General features: G+C 31.5%; 2 protein-coding genes across 2 annotated transcripts; both read right to left on the bottom strand.

Moving 5' to 3' along the window:
- Nucleotides 1-8,784: 8,784 nt before the first annotated feature.
- Nucleotides 8,785-12,783, bottom strand: LOC111705034 (gastrula zinc finger protein XlCGF57.1). Its single transcript, XM_023477463.1, has 2 exons — nt 12,692-12,783; nt 8,785-10,328 (listed from the first exon to the last, which is right to left on the bottom strand). Exon 2 carries the CDS (start codon nt 10,228-10,230, stop codon nt 9,037-9,039), a length of 1,194 nt encoding a protein of 397 aa, XP_023333231.1. The 5' UTR covers nt 10,231-10,328; nt 12,692-12,783; the 3' UTR covers nt 8,785-9,036.
- A 204-nt stretch (nt 12,784-12,987) lies between these two features.
- On the bottom strand, nt 12,988-14,348 carry LOC111705035 (gastrula zinc finger protein XlCGF8.2DB). Its single transcript, XM_023477464.1, has one exon. The coding sequence runs from the start codon at nt 14,307-14,309 to the stop codon at nt 13,290-13,292; it is 1,020 nt and encodes a 339-aa protein (XP_023333232.1). The 5' UTR covers nt 14,310-14,348; the 3' UTR covers nt 12,988-13,289.
- Between the last annotated feature and the right edge of the window lie 2,839 nt (nt 14,349-17,187).

Raw genomic sequence — 17,187 nt, forward strand, 5'->3', positions numbered from 1 at the left:
CTAATTTAAGAGAAAATATATACGTCCCTGTTCTTCTCCTGAACACTGATAATACAGCCTCGTTATTTTCTGCAACGTGTGAAATTTGAAAGAAAACAAAATACAGTAATTCCTTAAAAAGAAGAGATATATATCTGGATCGTTCCTGACAAGTGTACAGTCTATATACAGTTAAACATTCTTTACTCGTTTACTAATTCTATTTTATTAAAACACGTAAATTATGTCCAAAAATGTTATGTTGAGCTCAAAATTCTTGTGCAATTTTCAGAATTACAGTTAAGCTGTGTGGTTTAAAACTTTACACATTTAGCATCAACTGTACTCGGATGCATTGATTTTACTTTACAAAAGAATGAAGTGAAATTATTTACTTAAAAGTATCCGTGATCTTCTCTGGTAAAATTAATTATTTTTATTTGTGACATCTCTGTGTGACTTGTGCATCTTTACGTCTGACACAATAGAGGACATTGTCAGAATTAAACACTTTTGATCAGAAAACGACCGTCGAATGTATAATTTTAAAGCCTTTTCTACGTTCACCTTTAAAAATAAAGAAATGATCTGCGCTTTTTTCTGCCAATATCTATAAATTTTTAATTATCTGTGACCGAATTAGTCGACTGCAAATAATTTTCCAAATGTCCAGACATAAAATAATGCACCGTAACTCCTCATCTTTTGAAAACGAAGACGATTAGCGCAGACGCCGGAACTCTGGTCCTTAGTCCAACCACTGCAAACTGCAATCACGCCTTTTGTTGAAAAAACAGTAATTTTTCACGGTGTCTACCAACCGTCTGATTCTAAATCAATTTTTTCACGCTTTAATATTGGTAATTAAATCAAATAATGAAATATTAGAAGGAAATGAGATTGCAAGAGAACAGAATTTCAATAAATCTTTAATACTTAAAATACAACACAGAAATCTATAAGTGTTCAAATTTAGAAAAATATTTACCAAATAATTAGACTGGGAAAACTGTGAAGTGCTTCGGTTTACAATCCTTATTAAATCCTTTTAGCCTTGGAAATGATGATTTTAAAGATGCAAAGAGGTTCTTTCCAGGTTCAGTTTAGAAGGTGTTATAGAAAAAAATCTTGATCAATGTTAACGCATCAAAATATGATTATTCTAAACTTCGAATTTACAAGAATGGAAATTGAACACCTCTGTAATTTCCTAAACGTATGCATCCTACAGTTCTAATCAAAGTGATAATCTTTACATGCATTAAGATGAGATTCTGGATTACAGTGATTCAAAGGTTTTAAACTCTCGAGCAAAAATCCTTGAGAGTTTTGCCTATTAATACTTAAAAACTGAAGCAATACACAAATGCTTTATAATTTTAGAATAAATATGTTATATTGCTACAAAAAAAAAAATAAAGTGATGTCATATGAGTTCCATTACTTCAAAGTCGATTCATTCTTGAAGAAAAAACTAGTCCATTTATGTAGGAATTTTGATTTTAAAAAATATCTTATTATTATTATTATTATTATTATTATATATATATTTCGAACACATAACAGTACAATAGATAGATATTTATTATATAAAATAAAAACTAGTTAATAAGTTGTTGATTATTTGGAACAGTTCATCCCTTTCGAAACCTGGAACATTGATTTATTTGATCCAACAAATAACAATTTGGAACTTGCAAAAAATGTTCATCAGAAACTTCAACATAAGCTAAATTACTTTTTACTTACAGTTTTGTTAGATCCCTCGGATTACAATTACAATATTGTGCAATGTTGTATATATAGATATTTTTACCAAGAGTGGTTAGTTTGGTTAAATTGTGTTTAATATTTTTTTGGGGGTTTGCTGTTTCTTTTGATTTGTTTCAAAAATATGTGTATATTCCCTTTTATTTATCAATGATCTACGTCGGCTAAAAGTACAAAAACACTAGCATCGAGTCTAAATTTTAAATCTAAAATATAATGAAAAAATTGAAAAATTGAAAAATATAGCTGAATAATAAATGGCTGATGAAGATTGCAACATAAAATAACAATACGAGGAGGATATTACGGAGACAGACGCAATACAGGGAGTAAACATAAACATGACTTATATAAATCTGGTTTTTCCATTGGTGGGATTGTATAATGAGAATTTGACATTAACCGGCTAAGTGACTAACTGACCTACTGAGTAACTGAGTAATTGACTTACTAACTAATTAACGAAATTCACAAACGAACCAACGAACTAACGAACTAGATAACTAATTTACTAGATAACTAATTTACTAAATATCTAACTTTTTAACTAATTTACTATCTAAGTAATTAACTAACCAACTAACTACCTACTTAATATATGGATAACAGATTATACAGCTAACGAACTAACTAACTAACTAACTAAATAACGAACTAACTAACTAACTAATTTAACTAACTAACTAACTAACTAACTAACTAACTAACTAACTAACTAACTAACTAACTACTATCAAACTAACTAACTAACTAACTAACTAAATATCTAACTAACCAACTAACTAACTAACTAACTAAATAACTAACAATATAACTAACAAGATAACTAACTAACTAAGCAACAAACTAACTAACTAACCAACTAACTATAGTCAGGAATTGCGAGTATATTTGAGGGAAAGTTCGCAGAACTATTTTATGTATTTGCGGAGACATTTCTAATTAATTCTAATTATCCCTCGGGATAATGGCGAGGGAGGTAAAGGGCGGGAGGACAGGGGTGGGGGAGGGAGGGGAAGGGATGTAAAGGGCGGGGGAGGGTCCCGAAAAGAAGAATTAATGCCGCATCAACCTTCTACATACAATTACTGTCCTTTTCCCCTCCACAACACTACTTTATGTCAACAGGGGAAATTCGTCGGTTAACGTTAATTTTTTAGTTCAAGTCGAAATGACTTTTCCCCGACAAAATTGCAAAATGATTGTTGAAAAAAACTACTTAATAAATGAAATAATTTTTATAAAAATCATAATTCTTTCCAAAATTTTCAAGTGCGAAAAAATTTTATGTGAAAAAAATCGAAATTTCAAGTAAGAAGTTGTGAACCAGAGAAGTATGGAATAGAAAGACGACTTTTAGATTCAAGTTATGACTTTACATGAACATGAGACACAGCGGTTATGCAGTGTCAACAGACCCATTTAGTTAATTACTAAACTCTGTAACAATATCAAATACACTTCGCTTTTGGCTTCCAATTCCACAGATTAACTGTATTAGAAATATGCCTTTCTGTAAAATATTATTATTAACTTTATTTTTCATATACTAGCTGAAGACCCCCGGCGTTCCCCGTGGAAAAAAAATAAAAAAAATAAAAAAATTTTGAAAAAAAATTCCTAATTTTTTTAACCCCTCGGCCACCCATGAGTGTCCACAAAAAAATTAGGCCCAATCGGTCCATCAGTTTGGCCAGCTATACGAAACATGTACATGAATGTCTTGTTTTTTATATAGATTGCTAAACAATTAAAATGATTTTTCAACGATTTTTTACAACCTATTCATCTATTATATTTTAAGTGGCAAAGATTTGACAGTTTTTATCTTAAACAAAAGTCTTTTTTTAAATTCTTTCTTAGCTTTAGTTTCTCTTAGCTAGGTGCGCATACATGGCGGGGGGGGGAGGGGTACCAGAGAAAGTGCCCCCTCCCCTAAAAATTTAATTTCTCCTTTTATTAATAATTTTAGTGAAAACGGTCGAAAACTAACGTTTTTAGTAAAATGGTCGAAAACATGGGCCCATCATTTTTCAACCTTTTATATTTATAAATAATAAGTATCAAGTATTTCTAATAAGCTAAATAATTAAGCTTATACAACTAAAATATAATGTTTGTAAATTTTCACGAAATATGTTTACACAGTTCTGAAATTCCTAAACTGTGATCTATTATAGAATCCCTCAAAAATTTCCGCCTTTTTAAACTCACAGCACATAATATCCATCTCAGCTAATTATATATAAAAAGGGCAGTAATCTGTGTACGTGAATATATTAGACTAAATAGCTTATTGAGGGATTTTCTCCATGATTGACCTCAATTACAACAAAGTATATATATTCATATATTCTCTTTTACGAATGGGGGGGGGGGGGGGGGGGGGGGGGGGTAAGGGATGCCCGTTGTCGGAGAAATAGTAAATATATCACAGAGATCCGGCATCTATGAAAAGTTGCCTTATTTTCTAAGTGCCACATCGCCGTGGCCTTTGTTTTTACCTTAATAACTCATTTTAATTTTTGTATTTTTTGTAGCCCTGTCCAATCAAATTTTTCAAGTATAAAGAACTTGTTATCAGCTGAACATTTGTTTAGAAGTAATTGCAGACAAAATTGCAACCTCTGGATTACAGTCGAAGGTTTTGCTTGTTAAATATATTGGGTTCTAATCCCTATATTTTTGTAACCTAATCGTGTAAACCTTTACAATATTTAAAACCAAGATTGGTATATTTAACAAAATTCATAGTTTAAAATATCTACGGTCTACGACATCGGTTTGCAAAGATCTAACGATTAGAAAATCAGAGTTTGTGGCAGAGAATCAATTTCTTTAAATATTGCTTACGTCTACAGTCTATTTTAAGTAAAAGTATCATGGAGCAATGCAAGGTTCGCACTTTTTCATTTTCATTCCGGGATTATCTTCCTTTTTGCCGAAGTTTTGTGTCTCTGTAATATAAAGTAGAATACCAGAGATAATTACTTTTATACGGAGAAAACAGCTCTTAGAGTCTCGGAGTATACCGAATACAGAATACATAGTATGGTTGTGAGCTACTTTCCCAAAGGATTTTTCCCAAGTGGCATCTTCACAAGAGTATTTTCCATAGTTGCAACTTCCCAAATGTGCAATTTCCCAAGGGGCAACTTCCCAAGTATGTCCTAGCCGAAGCGCTCAACCCCCCAGCATTTGTAGCTGCAGCACTCGGACCCCCCCTTCTCATCCTAGCCGCAACGCTCGGCCCCCATATCCCATCCTAGCCGCAGAGCTCGGCCCCCAAAGCAGCCTGCGGCGCCTCAGAGGGTCTAACCTAACCTTTGGGAAGTGTCCGCATGGGAAATCGCACATTTGGGAAGTTGTCACGTGTGAAATTTTCACTTGGGAAGTCGCCCTTGGGAAAATGCCTTTGGGATAGTACCTAACACCCATAATATGGACGATATGTCCACAGTAGTCCTTAGACTATAAATAGTCCATAGTATAAAGGGTCCATGCATTATAAAGGGTTCTAGAGTAGTCCATGGACTATATATAATCCATGGACTACACGGTCTAAAGTAGTCCACGAACTTTATATATTCCATAATAAACATTGTCTATGGCCACTTTATAGGGTCCAGATAATACAATTGGTCCATGGACTATATATAGTCCATAGTATACAGAGTCCATGGACTATATAGGGTCCTGAGTAGTCCAGGACTACACATAGTCCATAGAATACAGGGTCCATGGACTTTATAGGGTCCAGAGTATACAAGGTCCATGGACTATATAGAGTCCAAATTAAAAGGGTCCATGGACTATATCGAGTCCAAAGGGAACTCTAGTAGTCTTTTAAATTCAAAACCTATTCTTACTCTTTTCCAACTGCTGAACTAAATGTTTAATGATTTTGTATTATTGAAAGGATTCAACATTTCATTTAAAAGATTCCTCTGGGATTCTCAATCCAGGGGGGCTAACAGAATATAGTGNGGGGGGAGTTATAAAACTAAAACCAACGTTTACTTAAAATTGTGACTCCATTTTTGATATAAAATTATCTTCTTCTATTTTTATCCCCTGAAATTGTGAAGATATAACAATATATCTTGTTATTGTCAGATAGATTTCAAATAGTTTTTCAACCAGAGAGACAACTTGGAATCCTTTAATGTAATTTTATTCCCATCCCCCTTCTCGAGGATAAAATACACAGGGTGTCTCAATAAACAATGAGATTTAAGAGTTGATTTATAAATTCGTTTTTGATTTCCGAATAATTAATAAATCTTGAACTCACAAAAACCATGGGTGGATGGTCTCATAGGCTTTCAAAAGCGGAGACGGATTTTCTGCATCCTTAAATCAACTTTTAATGAAATCCGAAGACTTACAGTAATTTTCGAATTTTGTTTAATTATCTGTTTAAAATTTTCAATTACAATATACAGTGATAACCAGAAAACTCTGAAAAAGGATGACGACTTTATTGCAATACTTTTAGGGAGTGTTCGAGAAAAATGAAAGGGGGTATAGGCTTGCTACGAAAAATAAGCGCTTCTATCTGTTGCGTCTATAAGGAGAAAATTGTTAAAAACGACTAATACCGAAGAACGTAGTGTCCATACAAATTCAGAAATATGCAACATTCAACTCGGATCGTTAACAAATAAATTTAATTCCAAATAAATCATTCAGATATTACAAACAATAGTCATCGATTATTTTTCGACGCATTCGTAAATAGTTTATATTTCATAATATTTTGTATTTTTCATGATGTGAGAGTTACTTTTGAAAACATTTATTCCTGTTTCAAGGATTCTTGATAATAAAGACGACATTTTCATATTTTCCAGAAATGTTCGAAAATCCAGCGCCAGCGAAAATTATTTTAAAAAAAATTGTGGCATTGGGGACTAGGGTGTCTATTAACAATAAGTATACAGGGTTACCCACAAATAATGAGACTTGAGAGACGACTAAACGGAATTTATGCTGTCGGTTTCCTTATAATCATAATTCCCTGCAACTAAGAACTTTTTGTTTCTTTGTAGAATCATTAAAAAGCAATAAACAGACTACATTCACGACATAAGACTTAATCTAACCTCGGAAACGTCATGTTTGAAAAATTTCAGGTCGTCTTTACGTTCTCATCCTTTGCGGGTGTACATACAATATTCGTCTTTGATTTACAATAGAAGAATTATTGCTATTATTGCTAAATGAACTTTCCAAAGGAACCCTTTTATTTTCAAGATTAAAATAATGTAGACTAACCTACACTTGATTGCTATCTAAAGACAGTGTTTATATAAAAATGTTGTTTCTACTTTTCAGGTTGAATAGTTAACATATGACAATGGCATGTATACATCATTATGTATGGCAACAGCTGGAGGGTAGGGTAGGGCAGGGGTCACTCTTATATAAGAATATAGACTTTAACGACCCGAGGAACTCTTATAAATAATACAGATGCTCATGTCATGGATGTCATGTCATATTTATAGTTATGAGGTTATTAAACAACTTAAAAGAGGGCTACTTAAAAGACGACTTTCTATAAGCTCTAATTCTGAAAATGACAATTTACTTGCGTCATAGCAAACGTAAGACCTTATCTAATATAATGATTAAAGTAATATATCACCTTCCGAAATTCAAATTTTAGGTAATTTATTAAATCAAGTCCGGTTGAATTGATTTGCCTAATACCAACATATAAATGTTAAAACGGTCTCGATATCAAAGACGATATTAGTTTCCGTTGCTTTCGGAAGCGCTCTAGATTTTATGAAAAGGTTTTAATATTATTAATTTGAGGGTAAGTCTAACTTATAGCAAGACAATTGAAAACTAAAATAATGTTTTGATAATCAAAATTAGAAAAAAATTTAACCAACAGTTGTGCCAATTCTGAATAAAATGTTATATTATACAATTTACAGATTACAAAATGGTTAAAATCTCAATTTGAGTAAGCGGTGAAGGGAAAAAAACGGAAAATGTTTTACTTCAGAAAAATAAATCTTCATAGAATATTTGATTATAATTTTCATCGTTAAAAGGGGCCGCAGGTGAAATTCAAGTGATCCGTCTATCCGTCTATGGCGTATTTACAATAATTAACATTGTACGTAAACGTACACAGTAGTTTTTTTAACATCATTTCAGAGATAAACAGATACCAGTCAAAGGTTTAAAGGGTGTTGTTGTAAATCGGACATTCCCCTTCTTGTAGGAAGTGTCACTTGAAATTACGTAAATGCGGTCGGTCCCTTTAAATGTATAAACTTCTAAGGATACTTATTAATAAGAAAGTAGTAAGATAAAACCAAACATTTATTTTATCCAAAATCTGTTTAATATGAGATTATAAAAAAATTAGCATTACGTAGAATTTATTTATACAAATGTAATGCTGAACGACAAAAATAAAAAAAAACTTACAAACAATTGTTTTATCAATTTATAGGGACAGAGAATTTGGCAAAATAAAAATATTATGTTCCATAAAAACCTTATGAAGACCATCAGCAATTTTATCTGCTTTCGCACCATATGTTCATGAATATAAGCTTTGCCATTAATATTCTCTTCATTAGTAGAAATGTTTCATTGTATTCATAATATTTTCCTTTTCATTGATAACATGATCGACAAAGATATCCTTAAATTCCTCTTTGATTTTGGCAGCTTTTGATAAAAAAAAATGCTCGTTATTCTTCTAATCATCAACGTCATGCTCATCAATGATATCCTTGAAATCTTCTTCTACATATTCCTCTTTAATACAGCAATCCTTCTTCTTATCTATATGTTCTTTAAATGTATACTTCAAATCCTTCTTATCATCAAAGATGTCTTCTTCAACATATTTCTTTTTTATCCAGTCAGAAGTCTTCTTTATATTATGCTTATCATCCATAGCATTATCAACGATGATATCCATAGAACCTTCTCTAATCCTTTTATCTTTTATCATTTTGTCCTTGATATTTATATTATCTTTCGAATTAATATCATCAGATTCAGATCATTAATTCATTTACAGCATCAGATTCAGAAGGTTTAATGTTGTCCTCAATATTAGCCAAGTTCTCTACACAATCATCAGACATATCTTCACTAAATTCATCCTCTATGACTTCAAAAGGTTTCGCACTGTTCTCATTATCCTCAATAGTTTCTCCATAATAATCATCGAATATGTCTTCAGAATCCTCCTCAAGATCATCTCGTTTACAAACAAACTTGGATCTATCTCCTGCCATACTTTCTTTTCTCTTAACACAGAGTTCTGCATTTTCCTTCATTATCATTTTTAAATTCTTTATCTCCCTCTGAAAGTTCTGTCATATTTTTGCTCGAGTGCAAATCAACATCATGAGTTTTCATGTGTTTGTTTAAACTAATTTTCTGACGATAGACATTTTTACAAACACTGCAAGGAAAAGGTGTTTCCCCTGTATGAGTTCGCAAATGTGTTTTTAGATTACCCTTTTGAATAAAACTTTTCAGGCAAATGCCACAAGAGTGTTGTCTCTCACCTGTATGGGTTTTTATGTGATTCTTCAATGTGCCATTTTCACTAAACCGTTTCTTGCAGATATCACAAGCATGTGGTTTCTCTCCTGTATGAGTGAACATGTGAATCTTCAAACTGCCGTTTTCACTAAACCGTTTCTCACAGATAACACAAGCATGTGGTTTCTCTCCTGTATGAGTGAACATGTGTGTCTTTAGATCATTATTTTGAGCAAACATTTTTAGGCATACAGTGCAAGAGTATTGCCTTTCCCCTGAGTGAGATTTCATGTGTCGTTTTAGATTACTACTTTGCCTAAACACTGATTGGCAAACATCACAAGAGAAAGATTTTTCATCGATATGAATTTTCATGTGATTGTTTAAAGTGTGTTTGTGAGTAAAACCTTTTCTACAAACAGTACATGAGAATGGTTTTTCTCCAGTATGGGATCTCATGTGCACTTTCAAGTTATAATTCTTGATAAATCCTCTCTCACAGACAAAGCAAGAGTAAGGAGTATCTCCTGTATGTGTCCTAATGTGCTCTTTCAGATTAGATTGTTGAACAAACTCTTTATCACAAATACTACAAGAAAAAGATTTATCACCTCTGTGTATTCTTATGTGCTCTTGTAGGTAATCATTTGAAACAAATCCTTTGTTACAAATAGTGCAGGAAAATGACTTTTCTTCGGAATGGGTTTTCATGTGCTTATTTAAATGCGCATTCTGTCCAAATCCCTTGTTGCAGATGATGCACGTAAAAGGCTTTTCTTCGGTGTGAATCTTTTGATGTCTCTTTAGACTTCCTTTGAGTTTGAACACTTTTTCACAAATGTTACAAGAATAAGTTTTCGCTTCAGAGAGCTTAGTTTCATTTTTTATTAAAGACAATCTTTTTGCAAACTTGTCATCACTTGTATCACAAGATAAAGTTTTTATATCCTCCATGTTGTTAACAAGTATTTCTAACCAAGAACCGTTCCGAGTTCTTTTTGCTTTTTGCTGCTAGTATCTCTCCCTGATCAGTCAACCAAGGCTCCCAATTTCTGAAATACGAAAATACATAGGAAAATTAAAAATCCGTTGAAATGCAATTTTTAATATTTTTATTTGACAAGAAATTGTATCTATCTAACTAGCACCAAACCCCGCCCCCCCCCGCAAAAAAACACACAAAATAAACAATTAAATGCGGTGTTACTGAATGCTTAAAATATAGGTGATAACCTATTATTAGGCAGATGGAAACTTTTTATTATTAAGGCAGATTAAAACCAAGCATGATTAGGCAGATGGAAACTATATCATTATAAGGCAGATAAAAACTTTTTACTATAAGGCAGACAGAATTAAACTAATTATTAGGCAGATAGAAACTATTAATTTATTTGGCAGATGGAAACTACTTATTATTATGCAGATGGAAACTATTTATCATAAGGCAGATAAAACGTATTCATTATGAGGCAGATGAAAACTTTTAATCATCAGGCAGATGGAAACTATTTAATATTAGGCAGATGTAAACTATTTATTACAAGGCAGATGAAAACTGTTCATTATTAAACAGATGGGAACTATTCATTATTTGGCAGATGGAAACTATTCATTATTAGGCAGAATTCGTTATTAGGCAGATGAACACTATTAATTTTTATAGGTAGATAAAAACTATTCATTATTAGGCAGATGAAAAAATATTTATTATTAGGCAGATAGAAACTATTAATTATTAGGCAGATGAAAACTATTCATTATTAGGCAGATGAAAACTATTTATTATTAGGCCGATGAAAACTATTTATTATTAGGCTGATGAAAACTATTTATTATTAGGCAGATGAAAACAATTTATTATTAGGAAGATGGAAACTTTTCAATATTAGGCAGATGAAAACTATTCAATATTAGGCAGATGAAAACTATTAATTATTAGACAGATGAAAACTATTTATTATTAGGCAGATTAAAACTATTTATTATTAGGCAGATGAAAACTATTAATTATTAGGCAGATGAAAACTATTACTTATTAGGCAGATGAAAACTATTTATTATTAGAAAGATGAAAACTATTAATTATTAGGCAGATGAAAACTATTTATTATTAGGCAGATGAAAACTATTAATTATTAGGAAGATGAAAACTATTTATTATTAGGCAGATGAAAACTATTAATTATTAGGCAGATGAAAATTATTTAATATTAGGCAGATGAAAACTATTAATTATTGGGCAGATGAAAACTATTTATTATTAGGCAGATGAAAACTATTAATTATTAGGCAGATGAAAACTATTTATTATTAGGCAGATGAAAACTATTTATTATTAGGAAGATGAAAACTATTTATTATTAGGAAGATGAAAACTATTTATTATTAGGAAGAGGAAAACTATTATAAGGGAAAGGAAAACTATTTATTATTAGGAAGATAAAACTATTTATTATTAGGAAGATGAAAACTTTTTATTATTAGGAAGATGAAAACTATTTATTATTAGGAAGAGGAAAACTATTTATTATTAGGAAGATAAAAACTATTTATTATTAGGAAGATGAAAACTATTTATTATTAGGCAGATAAAAACTATTTATTATTAGGAAGATGAAAACTATTTATTATTAGGCAGATAAAAACTATTTATTATTAGGAAGATAAAACTATTCATTATTAGGAAGATGAAAACTATTTATTATTAGGAAGAGGAAAACAAAGGAAAACTGTTTATTATTAGGAAGATGAAAACTATTTATTATTAGGGAAAGGAAAACTGTTTATTATTAGGAAGATGAAAACTATTTATTATTAGGCAGATGAAAACTATTTATTATTAGGAAGATGAAAACTATTTATTATTAGGAAGAGGAAAACTATTTATTATAAGGGAAAGGAAAACTGTTTATTATTTGGATGATGAAAAATATATGCTTAGCGTTGTTTTACAAAATATCTAATAATTGTTTCATGTTTTAGGTGGAAAAATATTGAAATAAAGGGATTGAAATATAGAAATATATTTGTTCTTAAGCTTTTTTGCAGATTTGCACTGGCAATTTTCCAGGATTTTTTTATCGATAGATTTTTTATGAAATTTTGGAGTAGAATAGAAGAAAAAATCTCATTTTGCTGATCATGTTTTAATAAGTTTTTGCCTAAATCTTGTAGCGAACAAAAATTTTTTTTCTCCTCTTTTGTATTACTTAGAAATACAGTGAGAAGATAAATATAGTTTTAAAAATAAGATAAAAAATAAAAATTTAGAGGAAAACTTGCTTTATTAGTTATTTACTGCCATATGCTGGGGCTTTCAGTGGTTTCAAAGCCTTAAAAACGGGAAGTAATTTTTACTAATCTTTTCTAGACAAATTTCACAAAGTTGTTTGGAATAATTTTGGCTTTAAACCTGATTTTAGGCTTCTGATCAGCAAGCACACGTAAATACCATCATATATCTGAAATAACAGTAAACTTTAAAAAATAAGATAAAAAATGCATTTATTTAGAAAAAACAATCAAAAAGGGTAGAAACAAATATAACGCATGTGAAACTGAATTCCTGAAATTTATAATTACTTGATGTAATTAGTTTAATAATTACAATTACATATCGAATACAATACATTTAAATAACTGATGAAACACTGTGAACATAAAACTAGAATGCTCGATAGATAAATTATTTAAATTTTTACATACATAATAATAACAGGAAGGGTTGTCGCTAAATTTCAAACAAAATCAACAAATTGTTTAACCAAAACTTAATTAAACATGCATTTTTCTCGGCAATTTAAAATTATTAATGTTAGGAATATTTTCAATAAAAATTCCACACTTTTTCCAATAAAAACAACTGTACACTTGTATAAACTATCTTTAATGATCAGCAATGAGCTTACAGGAGTCTTTTCAGGCTTTATCCTGATATAACGCCATTTAGACACTTAAATATGATGCCTTTTCCAGATTAGGACTCAATGTAAACACATCTCTTGTTTTATTCACCCTGTATGTGTTTTCATGTGTAGTTTTAAACCTGAATTTTGGCTACATTTTTTCCCGCACACTTTGCATTCAAAAGGTTTATCCCCTGAATGGGTTTTCATATGTCTGTTTAATCCAGAGCTTCCAAAAAACATTTTGCTGCAGATACTACATGGCAAAGATTTGACCCCGGAATGGCTCCTCATATGAATTGACAAATTTCCTTTTTGACGAAATGTTTTGTCACAGACAGTGCATGTAAAGGGCTTCTCTCCTGTGTGAGTTCTCATGTGTACATTTAGCTCCTGTAGCCGACCAAATGAATTTTCACAATTGCTGCAATTGTATTTTTTCTCTTTGCTATGAATTAACATATGAGATTTAAGATCACAGTTTTTTCTGAAAGTGTTGTTACAAACACTGCAAGTGAAAGGTTTCTCTCCTGAATGTGTTGGCATGTGTGCCTTTAATTCACTGTTTCGACGGAATCCTTTTTGGCATACAGCACAAGAGTGAAGCAGCGACGGTCCAACATGAGTGATCATGTGACTCTTTAAGTTTGATTTCTGATTGAAACCTTTATCACATATGTCACAGGAGAAAGGCTTCTCACCAGTATGGGTTCTCATGTGAAGATCTAGGTGATTCTTCCTTCCGAACTCTTTCTTGCATATACTGCAAGAGAAATTCTTTTCCCCAGTGTGAATTCGAAAGTGTCTTTTTAAGTATTCATTCTGGGTAAACTTCAAGTCACAAATACTACAAGAAAATGCCTTTTCGTTAGTGTGAAGTTTTATATGTTGGGTTAAACTGCTTTTTTGACCAAATCCTGTTTTGCAAATGTTACAAATGTGTGGTTTCTCTCCTGTATGAGTTCTCATGTGTACATTTAGATGTTCATTTCGTTTAAATGTTTTCTGACAAATGTTACAGGGAAAAGGTTTTTCCCCAGTGTGTATTCTTAGGTGAGGCTTTAGAGATGACTTTGCGGTGAAGGTTTGATCACAAATATCGCAGGAAAACAGAGTCTCTGCCATCGTAATTCGTAAATATCTGAAAAATAAGGAAAATGTAACAGTTTGTTTTTAATCTTTGTGAAGAAACAATCTCAAGGAATAATAATTGTCTTAAAACGTTTTTTTAGAAAGTGAATATTTGCAAATTATCTTTTTTCCATCTCATAATCTGAGTTCTTTTCCCTTATGTCCATTTGACAGCCCAAATTTTTATTTTGAATAATCTTTTTGTTTGTTTATCTTCTTGTGATTTTTACATTTTTTTATTTTTTTTATCGATTTTGATGGTTATTATATCGTTAGAACTGACGAGGGTCAAGCCAGACCGAAATATATTTTCAATAAATGTGGAACTAACATCTACTTTTTTACTCTACAGAGGTTTGGTCCATCACCATCACTGAAATTGAAAATGTAATATATTGGAGTAAATGAGTAAAGATGTTAATTCCGTCAAAAAGTATAAGTCCCGGTCATATTAGAAAAACACTACTTAGATAAAACTCTACCTCATAAAACGCTACACTCATAAAACGCTACCAGATAAAACGACTAAAGAAAAAACGCTAACCTATCAAAATATCATAATATTAGGATTGAACTTTTGATTGAATGATAAATTGTATTTTTTATATATTTTTAATAAAATTTTGTAACTTGATTTTTTAAGGGCATTTTAAATAAATGTTTACATATTCTATGCAAACATAAAAATGATAAAAGTAGCGTTTTTCTATTTACTAACGTTTTATGAGTGTAGTGTTTTAAGAGTATAGCGTTTTATGAGGTAGCGTTTTATCCATGTAGCGTTTTATGAGTGTAGCGTTTTTCTAAGTACACCGAAGTCCCCCCCCCCCCATTTACCAATACCTCCCCGCAATTATATTTCTTTCAATAACCTCAACATTTGTTTTGTTCAGATTAATTCTCTGTGAAAAGTGGATACATTGACAATTGTGTGAACTGATTAAAAATATTATTTTTGTTCATGAGATTTTTACTGCTTTAACATGAAAATTAATATTTAGTTTGCATTATTTCAGGGTTACATATATAGGCAGCAGAAGTAAGAGGGGGGGGGGGTGACGTCGGTCCTTCCCCTGTAAAATTGGGAGGGGGACGTACGTGCTCCCCCTGGAAAAACTAGGGATACAATAAGAGAGAGGACTGAGGAGGCACCATATAAATATTTATTTTGATTAAAATAAAATAATTGCCAGGGGGCCAACGGGACATATACCTCTCCCCCCCCCTCTTTAACCCTAGCTATAAAGGCTGGAGGTTCTGAATGTATAGCCGGGGGGGGGGGGGCGATTGGCGCCCCCCCCTAGAAAAAGGCCTTTGCGAATAGGTATAGGGTTGAAATGCATGTGCATCGCCCAATTTGCCAATGCCAGCTCATCAAAAAGAAAATTAGACCGATAACTTCAATATTTTAGGTGCCTGAAAAAACGCCAAAAAAATATCAGAAATATGAAGAATATTTTTGTTTTAAACATAAATGTTTCTATATCCATTTTTCAAAAGCTTTTCAGAAATATAGTTATTAGATATGTAGCTTTAGTCACAAAAAAGTTATCGGCTATTTTAGATTTTTTTTTTCAAAGACCAGACTTTTTTCCACGCTGTACCCAAAGCTATGTATTAAAAAAAATTTTACAAAAATTTCTTTAAACTACTATTCATTAAAAGTCACAAAATTTCACGATGATAGTGTCAAAAATAAGAGTGCTAGGACAAAAACAAACTACAGCCTGTTTAGGGTTAAGTTCAAATTTAGGTATATTCCTAGTATACGATTTTTGGACCCCCAAAGAGAGGACAATTGTTTACCCTGTGTACTCCATCCCCATCCTTTTTCAAAAACATACAGTCTTATTTACGAATATGCAATTGTTTAATAATAAATAAAATAATATATAGCTGTAAGATGAACCAGCTGTGGACTAGGGTTTCGATGAACAACTGTCTGAAATCTGAATCTGATCAGCTGTGGCCTCTCTGTGTGGCAGGGGGGTGGGGAGCCTGGGAGGCGGGGAGGTGTACATATTGATAGAAAACATAAAAAACCTGTTTTTTTTCGGGCTCAAGGGTTAAATTCAAAGAGAAAAGATAAATGTAGAGTGTATTGTGTAATTAACTCAAAAAGATTGTAAAACCGAACTGCCATTTTATTGCTATAGTTGGCTGTAGTGCAGTCAAAGAGAATAGTCTATACTTGGTATGAATTTGTTAGTCCCTTTCAGCCTGAAAGGGAGTTCAAAGTGTACAATTCGTGTAAATGTTCACAAATTATATGGTACATCACACTAATACAGTATGATCCCAATAATACAGTATGATTCTAATTTCTTTGTTTTATAAAGGTGTTAAATAGCTTTTAACATGTGTATTTGCTATAGGTGAATTAAAATCAATATTTTATTAAACATTAAAATTTAAAAATCATCGTTTGCAAAGTGAATACCTACAGAATGGTCAATCTTTTTTTCTTCAAACTCTTTTGTATACTGCAATTAATATCTTGTTTCAAATTATTTTCCTATTTCAAATAGGCTTTGACTCCATCTTCTATTTTAATTGTGAACATTTTCTCTTTGTATATCATTGTAAAACAAAAACAAACAAAACGTAATAAGGGTTTTAATTTTGACAAAAAATATTTTTCTCAAAATTTGGATGATTTTCGTAAGTCAATGCAGAAAACATACTGGCTGTACCAAAAAGCAAAACAATCAGAAGACATATCGAGCAAGGGGATTTTGTCAGGGATTTAATTTAGAAAATGATGATATCCTTCTCATGGTTACTAGGTTGATGAACCAGTAAAGAAAAATATTTCAGATTTGAAAAATATCAAAATATTTTTTTTCAAATCCAATCACATAGCAAAAAATAC

Source organism: Eurytemora carolleeae, unplaced genomic scaffold (assembly GCF_000591075.1).
Source record: "Eurytemora carolleeae unplaced genomic scaffold, Eaff_2.0 scaffold543, whole genome shotgun sequence".
Taxonomy (NCBI): domain Eukaryota; kingdom Metazoa; phylum Arthropoda; class Copepoda; order Calanoida; family Temoridae; genus Eurytemora; species Eurytemora carolleeae.

What these genes read in the sequence shown, in the direction of transcription:
- LOC111705034 (XM_023477463.1), bottom strand. Translation starts at nt 10,230, where the DNA reads ATGGAGGATATAAAAACTTTATCTTGTGATACAAGTGATGACAAGTTT.
- LOC111705035 (XM_023477464.1), bottom strand. Translation starts at nt 14,309, where the DNA reads ATGGCAGAGACTCTGTTTTCCTGCGATATTTGTGATCAAACCTTCACC.